Genomic DNA, 16,225 nt, shown 5'->3' with positions numbered 1-16,225 from the left:
GTGTAGGGAATGTTTTGTGCTCTCTGACTGTCCTAAACTTTCCTGGGGGGTGAGGGACCCACAGCATAACTTTTAGCATTCTTTGCTAGTCTTAGCAATTTTCTTTTCTTATTTTATTCGAAACCAGTTAGATTTCAAGCCCCGCAAAATGTTAATGAGATAGGTGTGCAGAGTTGGCGTGGGTGGTCTATGCATCCCACTGATGGTTGGAAAGAAAAGGTGGAGGGGAGGGGTAGGTGAAGCTCTGTCGGTCTGCAAGGGGGAACGTATTCTCGGAAGGAAATGCCCATAGTTACCAGCACAGCGCCTGGAGGGAACTGGGCCAGCACTGTGGTCTGTGGGTGCCTATCTCTGCTTCTCCTACTTCTCTCAGAATGAATGGATTGTCCGCTGGCCCTGGGGGAATGACTGCTCTCTTTCTCTCTTTGCTACCTTCGTTGGGACCAGAAATTATTATAAGATGTTTCATGTGCACAAAGGCTTGGTTGTGGAAGGACCAGGAGGACGTGCTTGGAGGCATTTCCACTGGCTCAGCATGGGGGGGTGGTGGCAGTTAACTGTCAGCTTTGGGGGTCTGCTTCCCTAGAGTGTTCAGCACCTTGTGGAGGATATGAAACACGAGATTCGGTAGAGCAGATTAGAGAGTAGAATTTTGCAGTTTATTTAATGACCAAGCTAAAGTGGAATAATTACATTTGTTTATGAAGAATAGCCCAGAGGTGAATCTTTGAAATGACCCCTAAATGTTTTTGTTGATAAAGCAATTAAAATTCACTAAATAAAATTCAGTGGAGAAACACCCAGAAGACCCCACACACGAATGTCGGTTGTCACCCGTAGAGGTGAGGAAGGAAGAGCTTCTGGGCTCCACTGCCAGGTGCTTGGGTGGTCCCATTATTTTCTGCCCCTTTAGGGACTGGAAAGTTCTCTGATTCAGGAAATGGGTAGAGCATTGAATTATTTTCTTAAGGGAACCTCTGTGAGTGGTGCTAGGTTCTTCAGAGGACTTTGGAGGTTTGGGTAAATGAATTCAAGGCACAGAATAACATGAACTAAATGTTACCCAAACCCTGTCCAAGGGCAACATCTCAGTTCATCTCCTGAAAGGATTTCGCTGGAAGGACATCCCCAACACAAACCTCCACAAGGCTATCACCGATACAAGATTTTGTTCCAGGCGGGCAGAAAATTCAGGACTCAGGTGTGAGAGGAGAGGGTGTGAGAGGAGAAGAGTCTGAATCCAGAGGCATTCTGTGTTTGTGTACAGGTGTGGGCTTCCTTCTTTCCTCCCCGGCCGGCCACCTTCCCCCCACCCTCCCTGCATCCCCACCCCATCCTCACTTCACTGCTTTTCTCCTGGTGCCTTTCATCTCTGCCCCTCGCCGCCACTCCTGGGCCATATGGCTCCCGGGCCGCTTGACTGTCTGCTGTTTCATGAAAGCCATTTGCAGGGTCCCCCACAGCACAGGAATTGGGATTTCCTTCTGAACAACACTCAAGGTTGGTTCTTGTCTTGCCTGATGGAAGCCAGGAGCATGTGGTTCTGCTGGCATTGTACGTGATGGGATGCCCCAAACATCTCGGCGTCCCTTGTCTCAAGCTCATAGTCACGCCCACGTGGGGCTGTCCTGCGAGGGCTCAGGAGACAGCTAGAATGGGCAGCACCTCCTGGGGCTCCCCAGATGCACCCCACCTGGAAACAGCTCTTGATTCTCCGGTTGTTCAGGTGGTCCCTGACATCCCCGTCCCTGTCCATGGCTCCTTCTCCCCTGCCTGGAATCACTTCCCTCCTTTCTCCTACCTTACCCCGAATTTTTTTCAATTTTTTTTTTAATTGGAAATTCTTCTCGTGTTCCCTCTCAACAAAGACTTGGCTGCTGACAGCTAAACTGGGTTTAGATGAGTGATTTATTTTATAGCAGGTTGTATGATGGTAGTAAAAAAAGACTGCCTAGCTCTTCTGCTGATTTTACTAAAACACTTGATCTCTTTCCATCCTGGCCCCCCTCCCCCGACCCAGATGGCCATGGGGTTTTAATAAAAAGCAGCCATATCGTTGATCGAAGTCTCCATCCTACATGATTTCTCTCAATACCTGAAATAGCTTGTCCAGTGCCCCCTCACCCCCCATTTCCAATAGGATAGTCCTCACCCGGAATGAAGAGATCTCAGTGTCCAGAGGAAAACATCCCCACTTGATGGCCAGTCTGTCTTCCTGCTCTTTTATTTGCTTATTTTGTTTTATTTTTTCTTGAAGAATAACGGACATATAATAGATCTTCTTGCTGTTTTGAACTTCTCTACTCTCCGTGCTAGTCTAGGAGAAAGGTCTCAAGATTCCGGTCCAAACAACTGGGTTCATGTGGCGTAGGTCATTTTGGAATTGAAAACTTGGGCCGATCAAGTAGTACAAAGTCAACGAGTGTAAAACCACAAACTCACAGAAATCTAAAATTAGAAACAAAGAAGGAAATGTCTTGCCTTGAATTAAAAATTTGGCAGTTTGGGGATGAATGTGAAAATTCTTTTCTGCTGTATTAATTTTTTGCACCTTTGAAATTTCTTGTGGTAATATGTACATAATACGAGTTATCATTTAACCTGATTTTCATGTCTAGGGTATAGTTCAATGACATTAAATGTACTCACCACCCCTCTTGCCTACAGGAAACTGTCCCCGTAAAACACTGACTCCCAGCCCCCGCTCCCCTCCCCTGTCTGCCTCCCGGAATGGGCCGTTCTGGGTAGCTGTCCTAAGTGGAGCATCGTGCACTTCTGGAACCAAGCCAGCCTCTCTTTGCCTTCTCTCCCCCTCCCGTTCACCTGGCCGGCCCTTTGCCCCTTGTACACCTCCCACGTGGCAAGCCCTTTGGTTATTCGCTGCGCCAGTGACACGACATTGCTTTTTGTTTGCTTCACGTGCTCATGTGGGTTACCATTAACCCTCCCCTCCTCTGTGTCCTCCTGCAGTCTTGAGTATCCGGGGAGCCCAGGAGGAGGAGCCGACAGACCCCCAGCTGATGCGACTGGACAACATGCTGCTGGCGGAGGGGGTGGCAGGCCCCGAGAAGGGCGGTGGCTCAGCGGCGGCGGCGGCGGCAGCGGCGGCTTCGGGGGGCGCGGGCTCAGACAACTCAGTGGAGCACTCTGACTACAGAGCCAAGCTGTCCCAGATCAGACAGATCTACCACACGGAGCTGGAGAAGTACGAGCAGGTAACCGCGGCCATGGGGTGTCGGGCACCCCGGCCCTTTAGGAAGGAGGCCGAAGAGCCATGGGCCTTGGGGGCTTGCAGAGCTCCCAGGACCAGCCTCTGTGTTTCTGCACCAAGCCCGTGGCCACACGGGAGGCCGCCGAGTCCTCAGTCTTCCCTAGGCACCCTGGCCATAAGGGCGTTTGAAAACCTTAGGTTGTCCGCGATGATCTCAGGAAGCATTAAGAGTCAGTATAAGAAATGCTGATGCTGGGGCTCTGGAACATTCGCCCATGGCCTGCAGCCCAGGTCTCACAGGATGAGAAAGGTTATTAGCAGAGTTACCCCCGGACCTGCGGGGAGGTCGGTGGACTCCTCCAACCTTCTTTTGCTCCTTATCTGGGGAGGATTCCTCATACTCCTAGAATCCTATGGGAAAGGATACAAAAACTTAGCCTTAAAGTCCCTTGCTCTACCCAGACTCCACTCGAGTGAGAGTCAGACATGTTCGTTTAGTATATGATATGGAATGCAGTATTCACTTCCCACCATAAGAAGAGTAGAGAAGGGCTCAGGGCACCCCTGTAGTCAACAAAGTTGAATTCCAGTCCTCACACACCACTGATGGCCTGTGGGACACCATGGCTCACATAGTCTACCCAAAAGCTGGTGGTGAATGGCCAAGAGCTATAAATTCGGAGTCAAGGGTGTCACAGGACCATGAAAACTATATAAAGGCGAGCATAGGGAGGCTTTAATGACAAGGCAGTATATAAATGTAAGGTACTCTTAATTATAATAGAGCTGCTCTCGCCAAGAGACCCTCCCCCTACACACACACACACACACACACACACACACGCACGCACACGCACGCACGCACGCACAAGGAACTCTATGTACATTTCTGCTTCCTCGGGTCCGTACAAGCGATACTACTTTAATAGGAGTCCTTTCTTCCATCAGTAGGTGACAGATACATTTATTGTCACTTTGTTGGATGTAACATTATCCTGAAATTCAACAGTTAACTCACTTTCCTTGAATTCTTCACTTTCTGGTTTCCCCTTCTTTTCTAAGAGTCACAAAAGAAGAGGGAGAAAAAAACAAAGGCTACTGTCTAGGTAGAAGGCAAATGCAAACTTAATAGAAAATTTAAATTTTAAAACAGAAATGGACATTTTAAAATTTAAAGTGAAGAAAGTTTCATTAGTGCACTCCTATCTACCTTCAAAATGAATTTCTACCAAGTCCCTTCTTTTATGATGTGGGGGGGAATTGCCGTGAAGCTTGCAGCCAAGCATGGTGAAACCCAACCATCAGATAGGCATAGGGAGGGTTTGAGGGGAAGAGAATAGCAGCGATCTTACAGTAAGAACCTGTGAGTCATTGCCCTTCGCCTTCTCAGGAAAGAAGAAATGTTCTTGCCACAGTGTTGGCTCATGTAGACACTTCCTGAGATCTCAGGGAATGCTGAGCCGAGAGAGCTGACTGCTTCCTGAAGGTTCCCTAACCTGATCCATCACGTTAGAGTTCAAAGTTGGCCCTAACCTATAGGATAGCTTGGGAAGACAGAGAGACATTTCCCATAAAGGTACGGGGCTGTCCTCTTGAGTTCTCCATACTCAGTGCCGTTCCTACCTTACCTTTAAGACTAAGCCTGGTTTTCTGACAAAACAATCTACCCAGACCTGGATGGCAGGTCTAGATAGTCCCCCACACTCCAGAGGTACAAGGAGAGCCCAGAGCAAGGCCTTCCTGCCTCTAAACCCATGACGGGGTTGGATGTTAGCCAGGCAGCTCTATTCTTAGCTCAGGTTCCCAGCAACGCACAACTGACTGCTAACTTTTGCCGACACACTTGCCCTTGTTGCTCAAGGTAATGTTGTGGTTGGGTACCCAGGACAGGCACGGTCAGCCTCTCCATTTTGACAAAGGTGAGGAGGTGGAGATCAGAGGGCTTACATTGTGTATGTGGGTCACACATCCAGTGAGGGACAGGGATGGCCCTGGAATCCAGTTTCTGACCCTTGGTCTGAGGGTTCCCATTGGAACCCCACCTGACGAGTAGCACTCCATACAGAGAGAGTGTGACTTGCTTGAGCAGTGAAGGAGCCAGATTATCCTCTGTGACTTCCATGGACGAGATTGATAATTGGTACCTAGGAGACGCTAGGGGTAATAATATTCTCCATCAGAAACGTCTCATCACTCTCTACCTGTTTTAAATAATAAAGAGTTTGGAAATCAGAAACTTCAGGAAAAACTCCCATCGCTACAGAACAAATTACGTATAAAGAGGGTAGTCGTCCATATCTCTTATTCTTAAAAATACAAAAAAAAAAAAAATCACTTCCTTAGTTATATGGACATTTTTGGGGTAAGAATTAAATCCTACTTAACACACTTTGGGCACTTTGTAATTTATTAGTGCTGCTTATATTGTTAATTATAATAAATAGTGGATTGTAGGAACATTAGGCCATGAAGCTCCGAGCTAGTACGTCTGGGAGATTTGGCTTGTTCTTTTTTCTGTGGCCACTCCTCATGGGAGCTTTTTTAAAAGCAGGAGACCTCAGGGGTACCTGGGTGGCTCAGTCGGCAAGGCATCCCACTGTGGATTTGGGCTGAGGGCATGAGATTGAGCCCTGGGCTGGGCTCCGAGCTCAGCAGGGGGGTCTGCTTGAGATTCTCTTCCTCTGCCCTTCCCCCTGCTGCTCGAGCTCTCTCTTTCTCTCTCTCTAAAATAAATAAATACATAAATAAAAGCTTTTAAAAAATGAAATCAGGAAACCTCAGTAAAATAAAAACGTTGCTCTCTACTTTAGTGGTTGGATGGATGAAATTGCCAAATGGGCTATTAATCGTTGACTCTGTGATTTTTGTTTTGTTTTGTTCTTAGTACGGTGGTGAGGGGTAACTCAACCATCAGTTAGTGCTCTGCTAATTAGCTACCATGGCCCTCCTCAACCCCACTCCTTAAAAAAAAAAAAAATAATGGACCACCTACCCGAATTGGCCATTGTTTCGTCCTGAGGTTATTAAATAAATAAAGCTCCTCGAGATTTTCATTAGAAAGAAACGAAGGAAATGATTTTCTTTGGTAAACGGTGCTGGGAAAATGCTTCTCCAGCAGATCATGGAGGTGGGAAGGTATAGAACTGGCGTCTGGTAATAGACAAAGCCATGATGTCAGAAGGCTGAGTGTTATCCCAAGCCGTGTTTAAGAAAATGATACTCTTGGCGCTTTGCAGTGTTCTCCAGCTTTTGTAAGTAACGCTGCTGAGGCGTGGCCAGGGCTAAATTGGTAGGGCTGATCTCAGGCTGGTTAGTCAGTTCACAGCTAAGAGGGTCCTGAATCCCAGTTATGTTCTTTGCTGGGATTGGCACCCGATCCAGTCTAAAGGAGGAAGGGAAGAAGACGGGCTAACCAGAGGGCAGGAGGGAAGCTTGAAACTCTGGCACCTCGAGCAGGACACCTGGGACGGCTGGTCTCTCATCAGTGGCTCCCAGAAACGCCCTTGACCTGGAACTTGGGCAAGGTTCAGAGGATTTCCCTTCGAAATCCTCAACTCTCTAGGGGCACCTGAGTAAGTGTGAGGTCCCGAAAGTCATGGTCCACAGCAGAGGCTCCCCACCCCAACCCGTCCCAGAAGCTCTCAGCCAGTGAGGGTTCTCATTAATGAGCCGTTGTCACCCCAGCTCTTCCTGTCACTATCATATCAGGAACACCTGACCCAATGGAAGCAGCTCAGCTTCCAAAGCTGCAAGCTTGCAGGATCTGAGGAGGATGTGGTGTGTGGGTTGGTCAGGTCCCGGAGAAACCTGGATCGTGATGTCCTGGCCATCTGAAGTGGACTTGGAACTGGTCTCCGCTCTCTGCTGTGTGTTCGGAACAGCTGTTCGGCAGCTGCCTTGTTCCACCTCTGCGGTGGGTGGAAAGACCCCACTGTCTGTTTATGGCAGAGCGGAAAGGGCCCCAGGATAAAATGTCTTGGATAAACATCAGATATTGGGATTATTTTGACTCCCTGTAATGAAGCACATTATTACGAGCCCAGCGCTGGGGCTTCCTGGCAGAGAGGAGTGCACTTAACAATGACTCTTCATGCCCAGCTCCTCCCCCGTTGGAGCCCCCCCCCCCTCGATGAGGAGGCTGTAGGCCAACCAGGGGCCCAGTTTGCCCACAGAGCTGGTTGGGGCGCTTGCTGTGTGCCTAGCCCTGCGCTCCGCACACCGTGGCCTCTCAGAATTGACTCGATGCCATGTTTTGCATCCTTCCCTTTGTTTACAGTTGGAGGGTGGGTTGGCAGAGAAGAAGCTGATCATACAGATGCAGAGTTTATGTAGTAATTTTCTTAGCGGAGAGCAGAATGCTAGATGGATCCAATCTATGGATTAATCTTCCACAAGTACCCATGGGGTAGAAAAAAGGTGATCGTGACCCTGTTTCTTTTTACCGAGAGGGAAACTGGCGCCCGGATACATCCTTACACAGCCAGACACCCACCTAGTGGCTCTTCTGAGCCTCACCGTACCCTTTAAGGTGGGTACCGCCTGACCCTGCCGTTTCACAAATAAAGGAGACAAGTCCCAGAGAGGTTAAGTAACTTTCCGAGGTCTCACAGCAAAGTGAGTCCCAGAGGCAGCATCTGTCTGCAGGCCATCCTGGCCCCTGTCACCCACTCTGCTGTGTTCGTGAGCACGAGGGACTCCATCTGCATCCTGCTGGACAAGACCATAGGGGATGCTGGCCTGGCTCAAGGGTAGGAATGATTGAGTCCCTTCCCACAGATGAATAAAATGATGCCCTGAGTAGTGAAAGGCTTTGCTCAGACACTCACGGAGGTGGCCTCAAAGACCAGGCCTCTCAGTCCCAGTGTAGACACAGCCTGGTGGATACATCTGCCTAGGTATCTTTGGCCACCAACCTGGAAGGATTTCTTCGAGAGCTGAGGAGTGACTGTGTCGCCGTTACTGCGTTCCTGACAGATAGGAGAGGCTTTGCGCTGTAAGGAGGGTGGCGGTGTGGTGTTACCGTTAACGAGAGTGTTTCTGGGATTGGTTGGAGCCCTTTGAGTCCCTAGTTCTTCGTCAAAGACTGCGTGACTGTTTCGTTACAAATCTACTACAGTTTTATAATGTTGCCATCAGTTCACCCGTGACTAGATATTTCCGACTGACGGCTCTGCTGAGGCAAGCAGACTTGAGATGCTGAGTAATCGTCACCACAATGAAGGCCAGTTTGGGCCCTGAGAAAGGACAGAAGTCCCCAGCTTGGGTTAGGAGGCGTTCAGGCCAGGCTCTCAGGAGCCATCCCTGCAGAAGGGCACACTCTCTCGGCTGCTCCCTTTTTGCTGCGTGCTTTAGGAAAAAGCCTCCCCTCTCCCTGGGCTTTACTCACCTGGGTTTATTCGCCTGGAGAATAGGAGAGGGGCAAAGCAATCTTTAACCTCACCTCCTGAGCGGATGGCTTGTGGGTGTAACGGAGAGTGCGCCCTTCTGCAGGGATGGCTCCTGAATCCCCCGGCACGTAGATATCATTCCCGCAAGTCCTCTGAGGACAGATTTCCAGTTTGTGCTGTGGAGATAGTGGGTCTTCAAGAGGTCAACAGAGGCGGGAATTCTCGTGATAACACTGAAAGAAGACATAGGTGGATGTGATGTCTCTCAGAAGGGTTAGCCTTAATTTCCTGATTCCATTCTTTTGGCTGATGGCGCAGCCCCAGATGGACAGGTGGAGGTTCTGCTGTATCAGAGATAATGAGCAGGGTAGACGTTCACGCCGTGTCTGACCCCAAGCTCTCTTCAGCTGTTAACATTGGGGTGAAGGGTTGTGGGGTGTATTTTACACTGGGATTCACATTCTCCCCTTCCACTGTAGTGAAATCATGCAAAAAAAGACGATTAGACTTCTCTTTACCCGTTTAGAAAAATCTCAGTTGTGGCCAAAGTTAGAGTCAAACGCTACAAGGCATTTTCAGGCCAGGCACTTCTCTTGTCCCTCCGATGTGACAAAACCCCCACAGACTAGCTGGGGTGTCTCCACGTGTGTGAGTCTCTAGGAAAACCCACGTGGCCCTCTGCCCAGGCCCGGACCCTCGCCACGCGCCGGTGTTTACTGTCCTGCCGTTCCAGGCGTGCAACGAGTTTACCACCCACGTGATGAACCTCCTGCGGGAGCAGAGCCGGACCAGGCCCATCTCCCCGAAGGAGATCGAGCGGATGGTCAGCATCATTCACCGCAAGTTCAGCTCCATCCAGATGCAGCTCAAACAGAGCACGTGTGAGGCCGTCATGATCCTGCGCTCCCGGTTTCTGGACGCGCGGTGAGTCACCTGATAGAGCCTCCCGTCCCGTGGGGGGGATCCCGGCTGCAGGGTTGGGACCCACACTTGGCCCTCTCTAGAAGCTGCTTTTTCACTATGTCAAAGGCCAGGTGGAAGGTCGGCCTGCACAAGCTTCTAGGGATTCTGGGAGGGAGGCTGCAGGACGACTGCCCAAGCCACTGGTTTTAGACCGCTCCAAACAGGAAACGGGGTGATGAGAGAGGACACTTTCTCTTGCCCCGGCTGCTCACTCTGAGTGAGAAGCAGGGATGAGTGAGGGGAGTGAGAGCAAAGGCAGCGTTCTTGTCCCACTCTGTACCCCTTTTCCTGGTGTGTGTTGGAGCTCCGGGCTGTGGTGGGCTCGCTGGACGCTGCAGTGACCCACGCTCTCCAGAAAGATGGTGCGGTTTGAGACCTGAGGTCTTTTCCACACTGCAGACAGGTAGAGAGTGCACTGAGTTCAGCTCAACGAGTATTTGCAAGGAGATCATCATGTGGTATCCTCTGGGCTAAGTTTCAGGAGCACAAAGATGAATAGGGCCTGGTCCCGAGGGCCCCCAGGAGCAGGGGCTGGTCTGCTGGGCACCAAATTTTCAATCAAGGTTTGATGTTTTCCATCTAGCATTGGTACTCATGAACTCACTTGTGAGTTCATAGAATTCAGTCGAAGAAACTGGATAGAAAGTTCCTCAGGATGCTTGGGCGGCTCAGTTGGTGACGCATTTGTCTTCTGCTCAGTCACAATCCAGGGGGTCCTGGGGTCGTGAGTCCTGCATTGGGCCCCTTGCTCAGAGGGGAGCCTGCTTCTCCCTCTCCCTCTGCCCTTCTCCCCTGATCATGCTCTCTCTCTCTCTCTCTCTGACAAATAAATAAAATATTTTAAAGAAAAAGAGGTCATCTTAAAGTTAAAAACTGAAAACAGAGAACCAATAATCAGTTCTTGGCCCATACTCTCTAGACCAATGGATTGATCCAGATCCCTCCAGTTTCTTTAATTTCTGCTAGGCAGCCTGCAAGTTGGTGATAATCGTGTCTTGCATATACCTGAGAGGAGGGTTTTGATCATTGATCTAGCAGACATGTGGACGTGTGGACATGTGATCTAGCAGGGTGTGGACGTCCTTCGCCATCAACCACCGTCTCAGATTAACCAGCTTCTATACATGCAGGTTTCACCATTCATTACTCCAATTCCTAATAATCATCCCAGGCTCTGGTTTTAGTTATTAGAACTGCACACGTGTCAATGTTGTGTGCCATTTCATGATCTACAGTTTTGTCCCTTTTCAAATAGACGGAAAGATTCACTGCTCCTTGTACAAGTTGTTTACCCCCAAACTCATGCATTATTCAGCTCTCTTACCTGTATTTCTCTCTGTTCACAGCTGTGGTTGTTGCAATCCACAGACCTTTAAAACTCCCTGGCATCTCCTAAACTCCCTTTTTATTCAGTGTGTTTTGGGTCACATGGAATATGAGATGAGAGTATCAACTAGCAAAGTGTATCGCGGACCACCTGAATTACATAGGGCACATCAAGAGAAAGTTCACACAAAGAGGGCTTTTTCCAGCTGGGTGTGGTGATGATGGGGGAGGCAGAGTCTCCCTGAAGCAGGGCCCCCGTGCATCTCCCTCGCCTCAGGGCCTGCTGCCAACCCAGCTTCTTGAAAGCAAGCTGAGTGCAGAGCACAAGTGACTGGTGGCCTCTGTCTGGGTCCTTTGCCCGTGCAGCAGCCACCGCCCCTCTGTGTGTGTTGCTTCCATCCCCATGGCAACTCCCCTAGTTAAAATTCTGGAGTTGGTATTTATGTGGGTAGATATTGAAAAAAGAGAAAAGTGGGGCCCAGACTGGATTCTCGTCCAGAGAGAACCCGGGGAGAAGGGAGAGGCGGAGTCACCGTCTTGCTGAATTTCTGCTCGTGGGAACTGTGCTGTGTTAGAGGAAGGTCAGGCTCAGAACTGGGTGAGCTTTGCACACGTTCCTGCCTCTTCCACCAGCCCTCGCCTAGGTGGTTCTGGCTGGCGTCAGAGGGACAATCACTTACGAGAGGGTCTCTTTGCCACTTTGGTTGCAGCCTTTGAGTCAGTGCCTCTAAGCCAAGGCTCCAAATTAAAACAACTAAGCTGTTGTCAGTGTTACCAGAATTTATTTTGAGGGCATATTTGGTATCGTTGAAAGAGTATAACTCCCAATGCCAGCCCGAGGCTTTCTGAGCTTAGAACAGAAATGTTTACCCAGACCTCATGGCCGGGGTGGCTCCTGTCATTGCTTCCAGCCTCTATGGTTGGAGAGGAGCTCAACAAGCCAACCTCCCAGACCCGCCCATAGCCACGTGCATCTGGTGGGCGGGGCTTCATCCGTGAAAGATCTGGTGGAAGACAAGTGAAATACAAGGGGAGTTAGACTTAGTAAAAGGATTAGTCTTTGTAGTGTCACGGGTATGTCCTTGTCTCCGTTTCCTGTTGCGGTAACAGATTATTGCAAATCTGGTAGCTTAAAACAACACAAAGATATTAATGAAACAGTTTCTGTGATTTGGGTGTCTGGGCCCAGTTGAATGGGATCCTCTGCCCTAGCCTCTCAAAGCTCTAATCCCGATGTCAGCAGAGGCCGTGATCTCACCGTGGGGAGGCTCAGGTTCCTCCCTGCTGTGGGCAGGATTCAGTTCCTTGTGGTTGTGGGACTGAGGTCCTCAGCTCCCAGAAGCCACTCCCTCCCTGACCAGCTCACGGCTTGGTTGCTTGCTTTGTTCCTAGAAGCCAACAAGAGAATCTCACCATTTTAAGGCTTTAGCCTGATCTCCCTAAACACAGTACGGACATCCTTTCTTTGTCACAGCCCCACCCACGCTCCGGGGAGGGTGGCGATGCCAGGCTGGAGTCTGGTACCTTCTTAGGATTCCACTTTCCGTACTCCTCAGCTGAGCACTTGATCCAGGTTTGTCCGTTGGAGTCATACTCTTTTTCTCTTCCTTACATTGATTTAATTGTGCCAGAAAAAAAAAAGCCATCCATCCATTCCTTCATTCATTTGACACTTATTATCCCATGCTGTGGACCGAACATTGTGCTCTCCAACTTGGTAAAGTTTTCGTCAGGACCACCAACACCATTTTCTCAGTCGAAAGTGGGAGGGAGAACTTGCAAACACTCTTAATGATTTTCAAGCAATAATTTGGGCTTCTGTTCCATAACATTTTGCCGGAGACAACAATAAGAGGATTAAACAGCTGGGAGGACACCTCCGCGTTTCACCCCAAGGGAGGGATTACGTTAAACAAAGCAGTAAAGTGGAAGATGGGCTACAAGAGAGAAGGGCAGGCGGCAAGGCCTGGGCCCACTGGCGGCATTGAGACTGACGTATCTCGTTGAGTTTTACTCTCTGCTGGACGCTGGAGTAGCCACTGGAATCACTAAGAGGGAAAAAAAAAAACACATTAAATGTGGATCTTACCACCAAGGAGCTCACAGTGGTGTGGGACAAACAGACGCTCTTACGAGGGAACACAAAATGGCGCATTCCTCGTGAAGTACTCCCACCACCTCCACGCCTGAACAGGAGGCAGAACGCAGGAGAGGGCAGACAGTTTAGGATCCCAGAGCCAGCCTGGTGTCTGCCAGACAGAGAGACGACCGTGGGCAAAGTGAAACAACGTAAGCCAACATCAACAAGCATTACTTCGTTGGAATCCTTACTATGTGTGAGGCGCTAGGGTTTCAAAGATGAGTGACACGTGGCTCCCACCCTCGAGGAACGTGGTGTGTAGCTGGGGAGACCTGGGTAAACCTGTGGCAGATGCTGTGGGAGAGAAATACATGGGTGGGTGGGAAGAGGCACAGCAGTGTAAAAGACACGAGTGTCCTTGGGGCGTGGAGAAGCTAGCATATGCCGTGGCTAGACGAAATCGTGCAGAGCGTGTTTAGGACTGGGGAGAATGAGGCACTGGGGACAGGACAGGTCCACTGAAGACCCTTAACTATACCGGTGAAGACTTCGGATTTGCCCTGAGAAGTAGCAGAAACCATTAGAACTCTTTAAGGAGGGAAGACAGTCCTTTAGAGTGTAAGTTCTGCCACTGCCTATTCAGATTCAAATTCTGGCAACCTCTGTAAAAGAGGTTAAGTGGCCCCAGGACATTTGTCTGGAAAATGGGGCTAATCCCATATGCAGGAATAAATAAGATAATATGAAGAAAAAAAGAACTTAGGATAGTGTCTGGAATATGGTATTCATGCCATAATTCACACAGTGCTTCCTTATATATTAAGGAATACCACCTTATGTTATTTATTATTTTATTTATCATATTTATATATTTTTTATTATTATTACTGTTACTATTATTAGTGACATGATCAGATCCATGGCTTGAGAGAATTACTCTAATGCTTTTTTTTGAAGATGAGCTGAATGGGACAAGAGACGCAGTAGGACCCCACAGTTAAAGCCTGTGCCCCTCAAACTGGGTGAACACAGAATAAGTATAAAGTACCTTCCCCGTTTTACTCAAATATGCAGGGGAAGATCATTTTTCTTTAAGGTAAACATTGGTACATTACAGAATAGATGAAAGCAAGGGGTTTGAGAGGCATTTCATGCCCTTGATGGTGCATGGCAGGGCTGTGAGTTCACACCTTCCAGAAAGTGTTTCTGGAACGCATTGGTCTAGAGTTGCACTGTCTAGTAAGTGGCTATTTGATTTTAAAATTTAAATTAATTTTAACTGAATTACATTGAAATCAGTAAAATTTCAGAATTTGCCACTCCGGTTACACCAGCTCCGTTTGAGCAGCTCAGTGGCCACAAGCAGACTCATGGCTGCTAGACTGGGCAGCAGAGATCTAGAACATTACCCCTCATTGCCAAAAGTGCCGCTGTGCAACCCCAGCCAGACCGTTACATGATAGACAGTGGCTTCTCTGAACCCATTTCAAAAATAGAGCAACAATAGGCTGGAATAGAATAGAACTGGCAGGACTCTCTGTGGGGCCCATCATCTGATGAAGGTAAGACAGCAGGAAGGGATGAGAACCACCCCTGGGTTCTGGCACCTGCTAGGTCCTCACATGTTGGAATGAATGGATGAACAAATTACATACATGGAACTGTGTCTGTGGTAATGCGGGGAAGGAAGACAATAGAGCTGGTCTGGGTGAAACGCAATGCCAGTTTTGGAGACACGGGGTGTGTTTGAAGTGCCTGGGGAGTGCAGTGGGAGACAGGCAGCGACTCTTAGGAGAGTGGACAGGGAAGGGGGTAACACATCTGGTATTTAGCAACTGTGCCTGTGATGCCTGCTCCGCCCACTCTTGACTCACCTTGATTCAAAAGGTTTCATTCCTAAAATGCCGCATTTATCCAGTACGTATTTATCCATCCGCTCCACCTCCACATTCTTTACATTAAAAACCCAGATACCCAACTCCCATGGCTTTTGATGGGCTCAGAGTCACAAATGTTAACTCACCAAGTTGATCCCACTTCAGGCCAAAGCCAGGTGTCTAGCTCAAAGAACCTTCCCATCAGAAGTGATTCATTTGCACTAGGTTTTCTGAAGTCTGAAAAGTCCTGATCTTGGGATTTCCAAGGCCCTCCATGGAGACAGCCACTGAGAGTGGTGATAAGGAAGCCCATCAGAGTGAATGAGACCACCTAGGGAAGGTTGCACATCACTGTGAGAAGAGAGTCGGGACCAGCGTGTCTGCCCCAGCCCCATATCACCAGCTCGTTCCAGAGAGGCTTCCTTTGAGCTCAGTTGGAAGACTCCCAAGAAATACAGTGGGATGCTAATGCAAACAGCTGAATGAATGAACCAAGGTTCTCCCAATTAAGGGAGCCTTCAGGGTCCAGTTCCCCAGGCCCAAGACAACTGTTTTATTTAGGCAGGGAAGAAGCCAGAGGTTATCTAAAGCCTGGAGCCCACGTTAGCCACTTGGCTATCTTCCCCAAATTCCCACCAGGCATGGACTTTTAACAAATGCCTATTTTTTGAGTTGGGCTTTTTTTTTTTTTTTAATCTATTCCATCCAATTTCTGATGCTGGGTGACCCAGAAACTCAGCATGATTTGGAAAAGTGACTTGGGCTTGGCATAGTCTGGACAGATGTGGTTAATACCTATGGACAGATGGTGTTCATCCGGTAAAATCAGGCACTTTATTGTGTTAATTAGTCCAAGTGGGACCCTGAAAATACAATATTAGCTGAATTTCTTGTCTAGCAAGGCTGCTCCGTGTTTTCTGTTGGGCTAAATCGGGAAATCCTGTGTCCTGGCATAACCAAGGATTTTCTGGAAATCTCTTCCATAAGGAAAAAGCTTTTGATAAAAGCAAGAAGGGCAAAAATGCTAAAAGAGCTGATTTAAAGATCCATTCTCCCACCTCAAGGAGGTCCAGCCAGCCTCTGCTGTGAGCCTGGCATCCCCAAATAGCTCCCCCAACCTGCCTACGGGCCTTAGCTGTGAGGAGGCAGTCAAGTGATTCTCACTTTAAATTAGTTCAATTAGCACTTTAAAAAAAAATGCTTTTATTCAAAACGTGGTTCTCTTCCTTTCAGCAACCTGTGTATTAAAGAGATTTCGGTGGGCTTTTGTTTTACCATTTAGCAGCTGTTCTAGCTTGAAAAGTGCTCCTTGTCTCCTTCTGAGGGAGGTCGCGCAGTCCAGTGGGCCAGTGTCCGTGCCTTGCACACCCTCTTCCCCAGA

General features: G+C 48.8%; 1 protein-coding gene across 5 annotated transcripts in view; it reads left to right on the top strand.

Annotated features, from left to right (window-relative positions):
* The window catches only part of PBX1 (PBX homeobox 1), a 283,448-nt gene that overhangs the window by 223,409 nt on the left and 43,814 nt on the right, over window positions 1–16,225 (top strand). For all 5 annotated transcript variants that reach the window (XM_047703684.1, XM_047703688.1, XM_047703687.1 and 2 more), the window contains 2 exons: window positions 2,971–3,215; window positions 9,332–9,522. In XM_047703684.1, the coding sequence (XP_047559640.1) occupies window positions 2,971–3,215; window positions 9,332–9,522 (436 nt within the window). The remainder of the gene's footprint in view (window positions 1–2,970; window positions 3,216–9,331; window positions 9,523–16,225) is intronic.

Source organism: Lutra lutra, chromosome 15 (genome assembly GCF_902655055.1).
Source record: "Lutra lutra chromosome 15, mLutLut1.2, whole genome shotgun sequence".
NCBI lineage: Eukaryota > Metazoa > Chordata > Mammalia > Carnivora > Mustelidae > Lutra > Lutra lutra.
The sequence above is the reverse complement of the archived record's forward strand: the minus strand, read 5'-3'. Positions and strand labels throughout refer to the sequence as shown.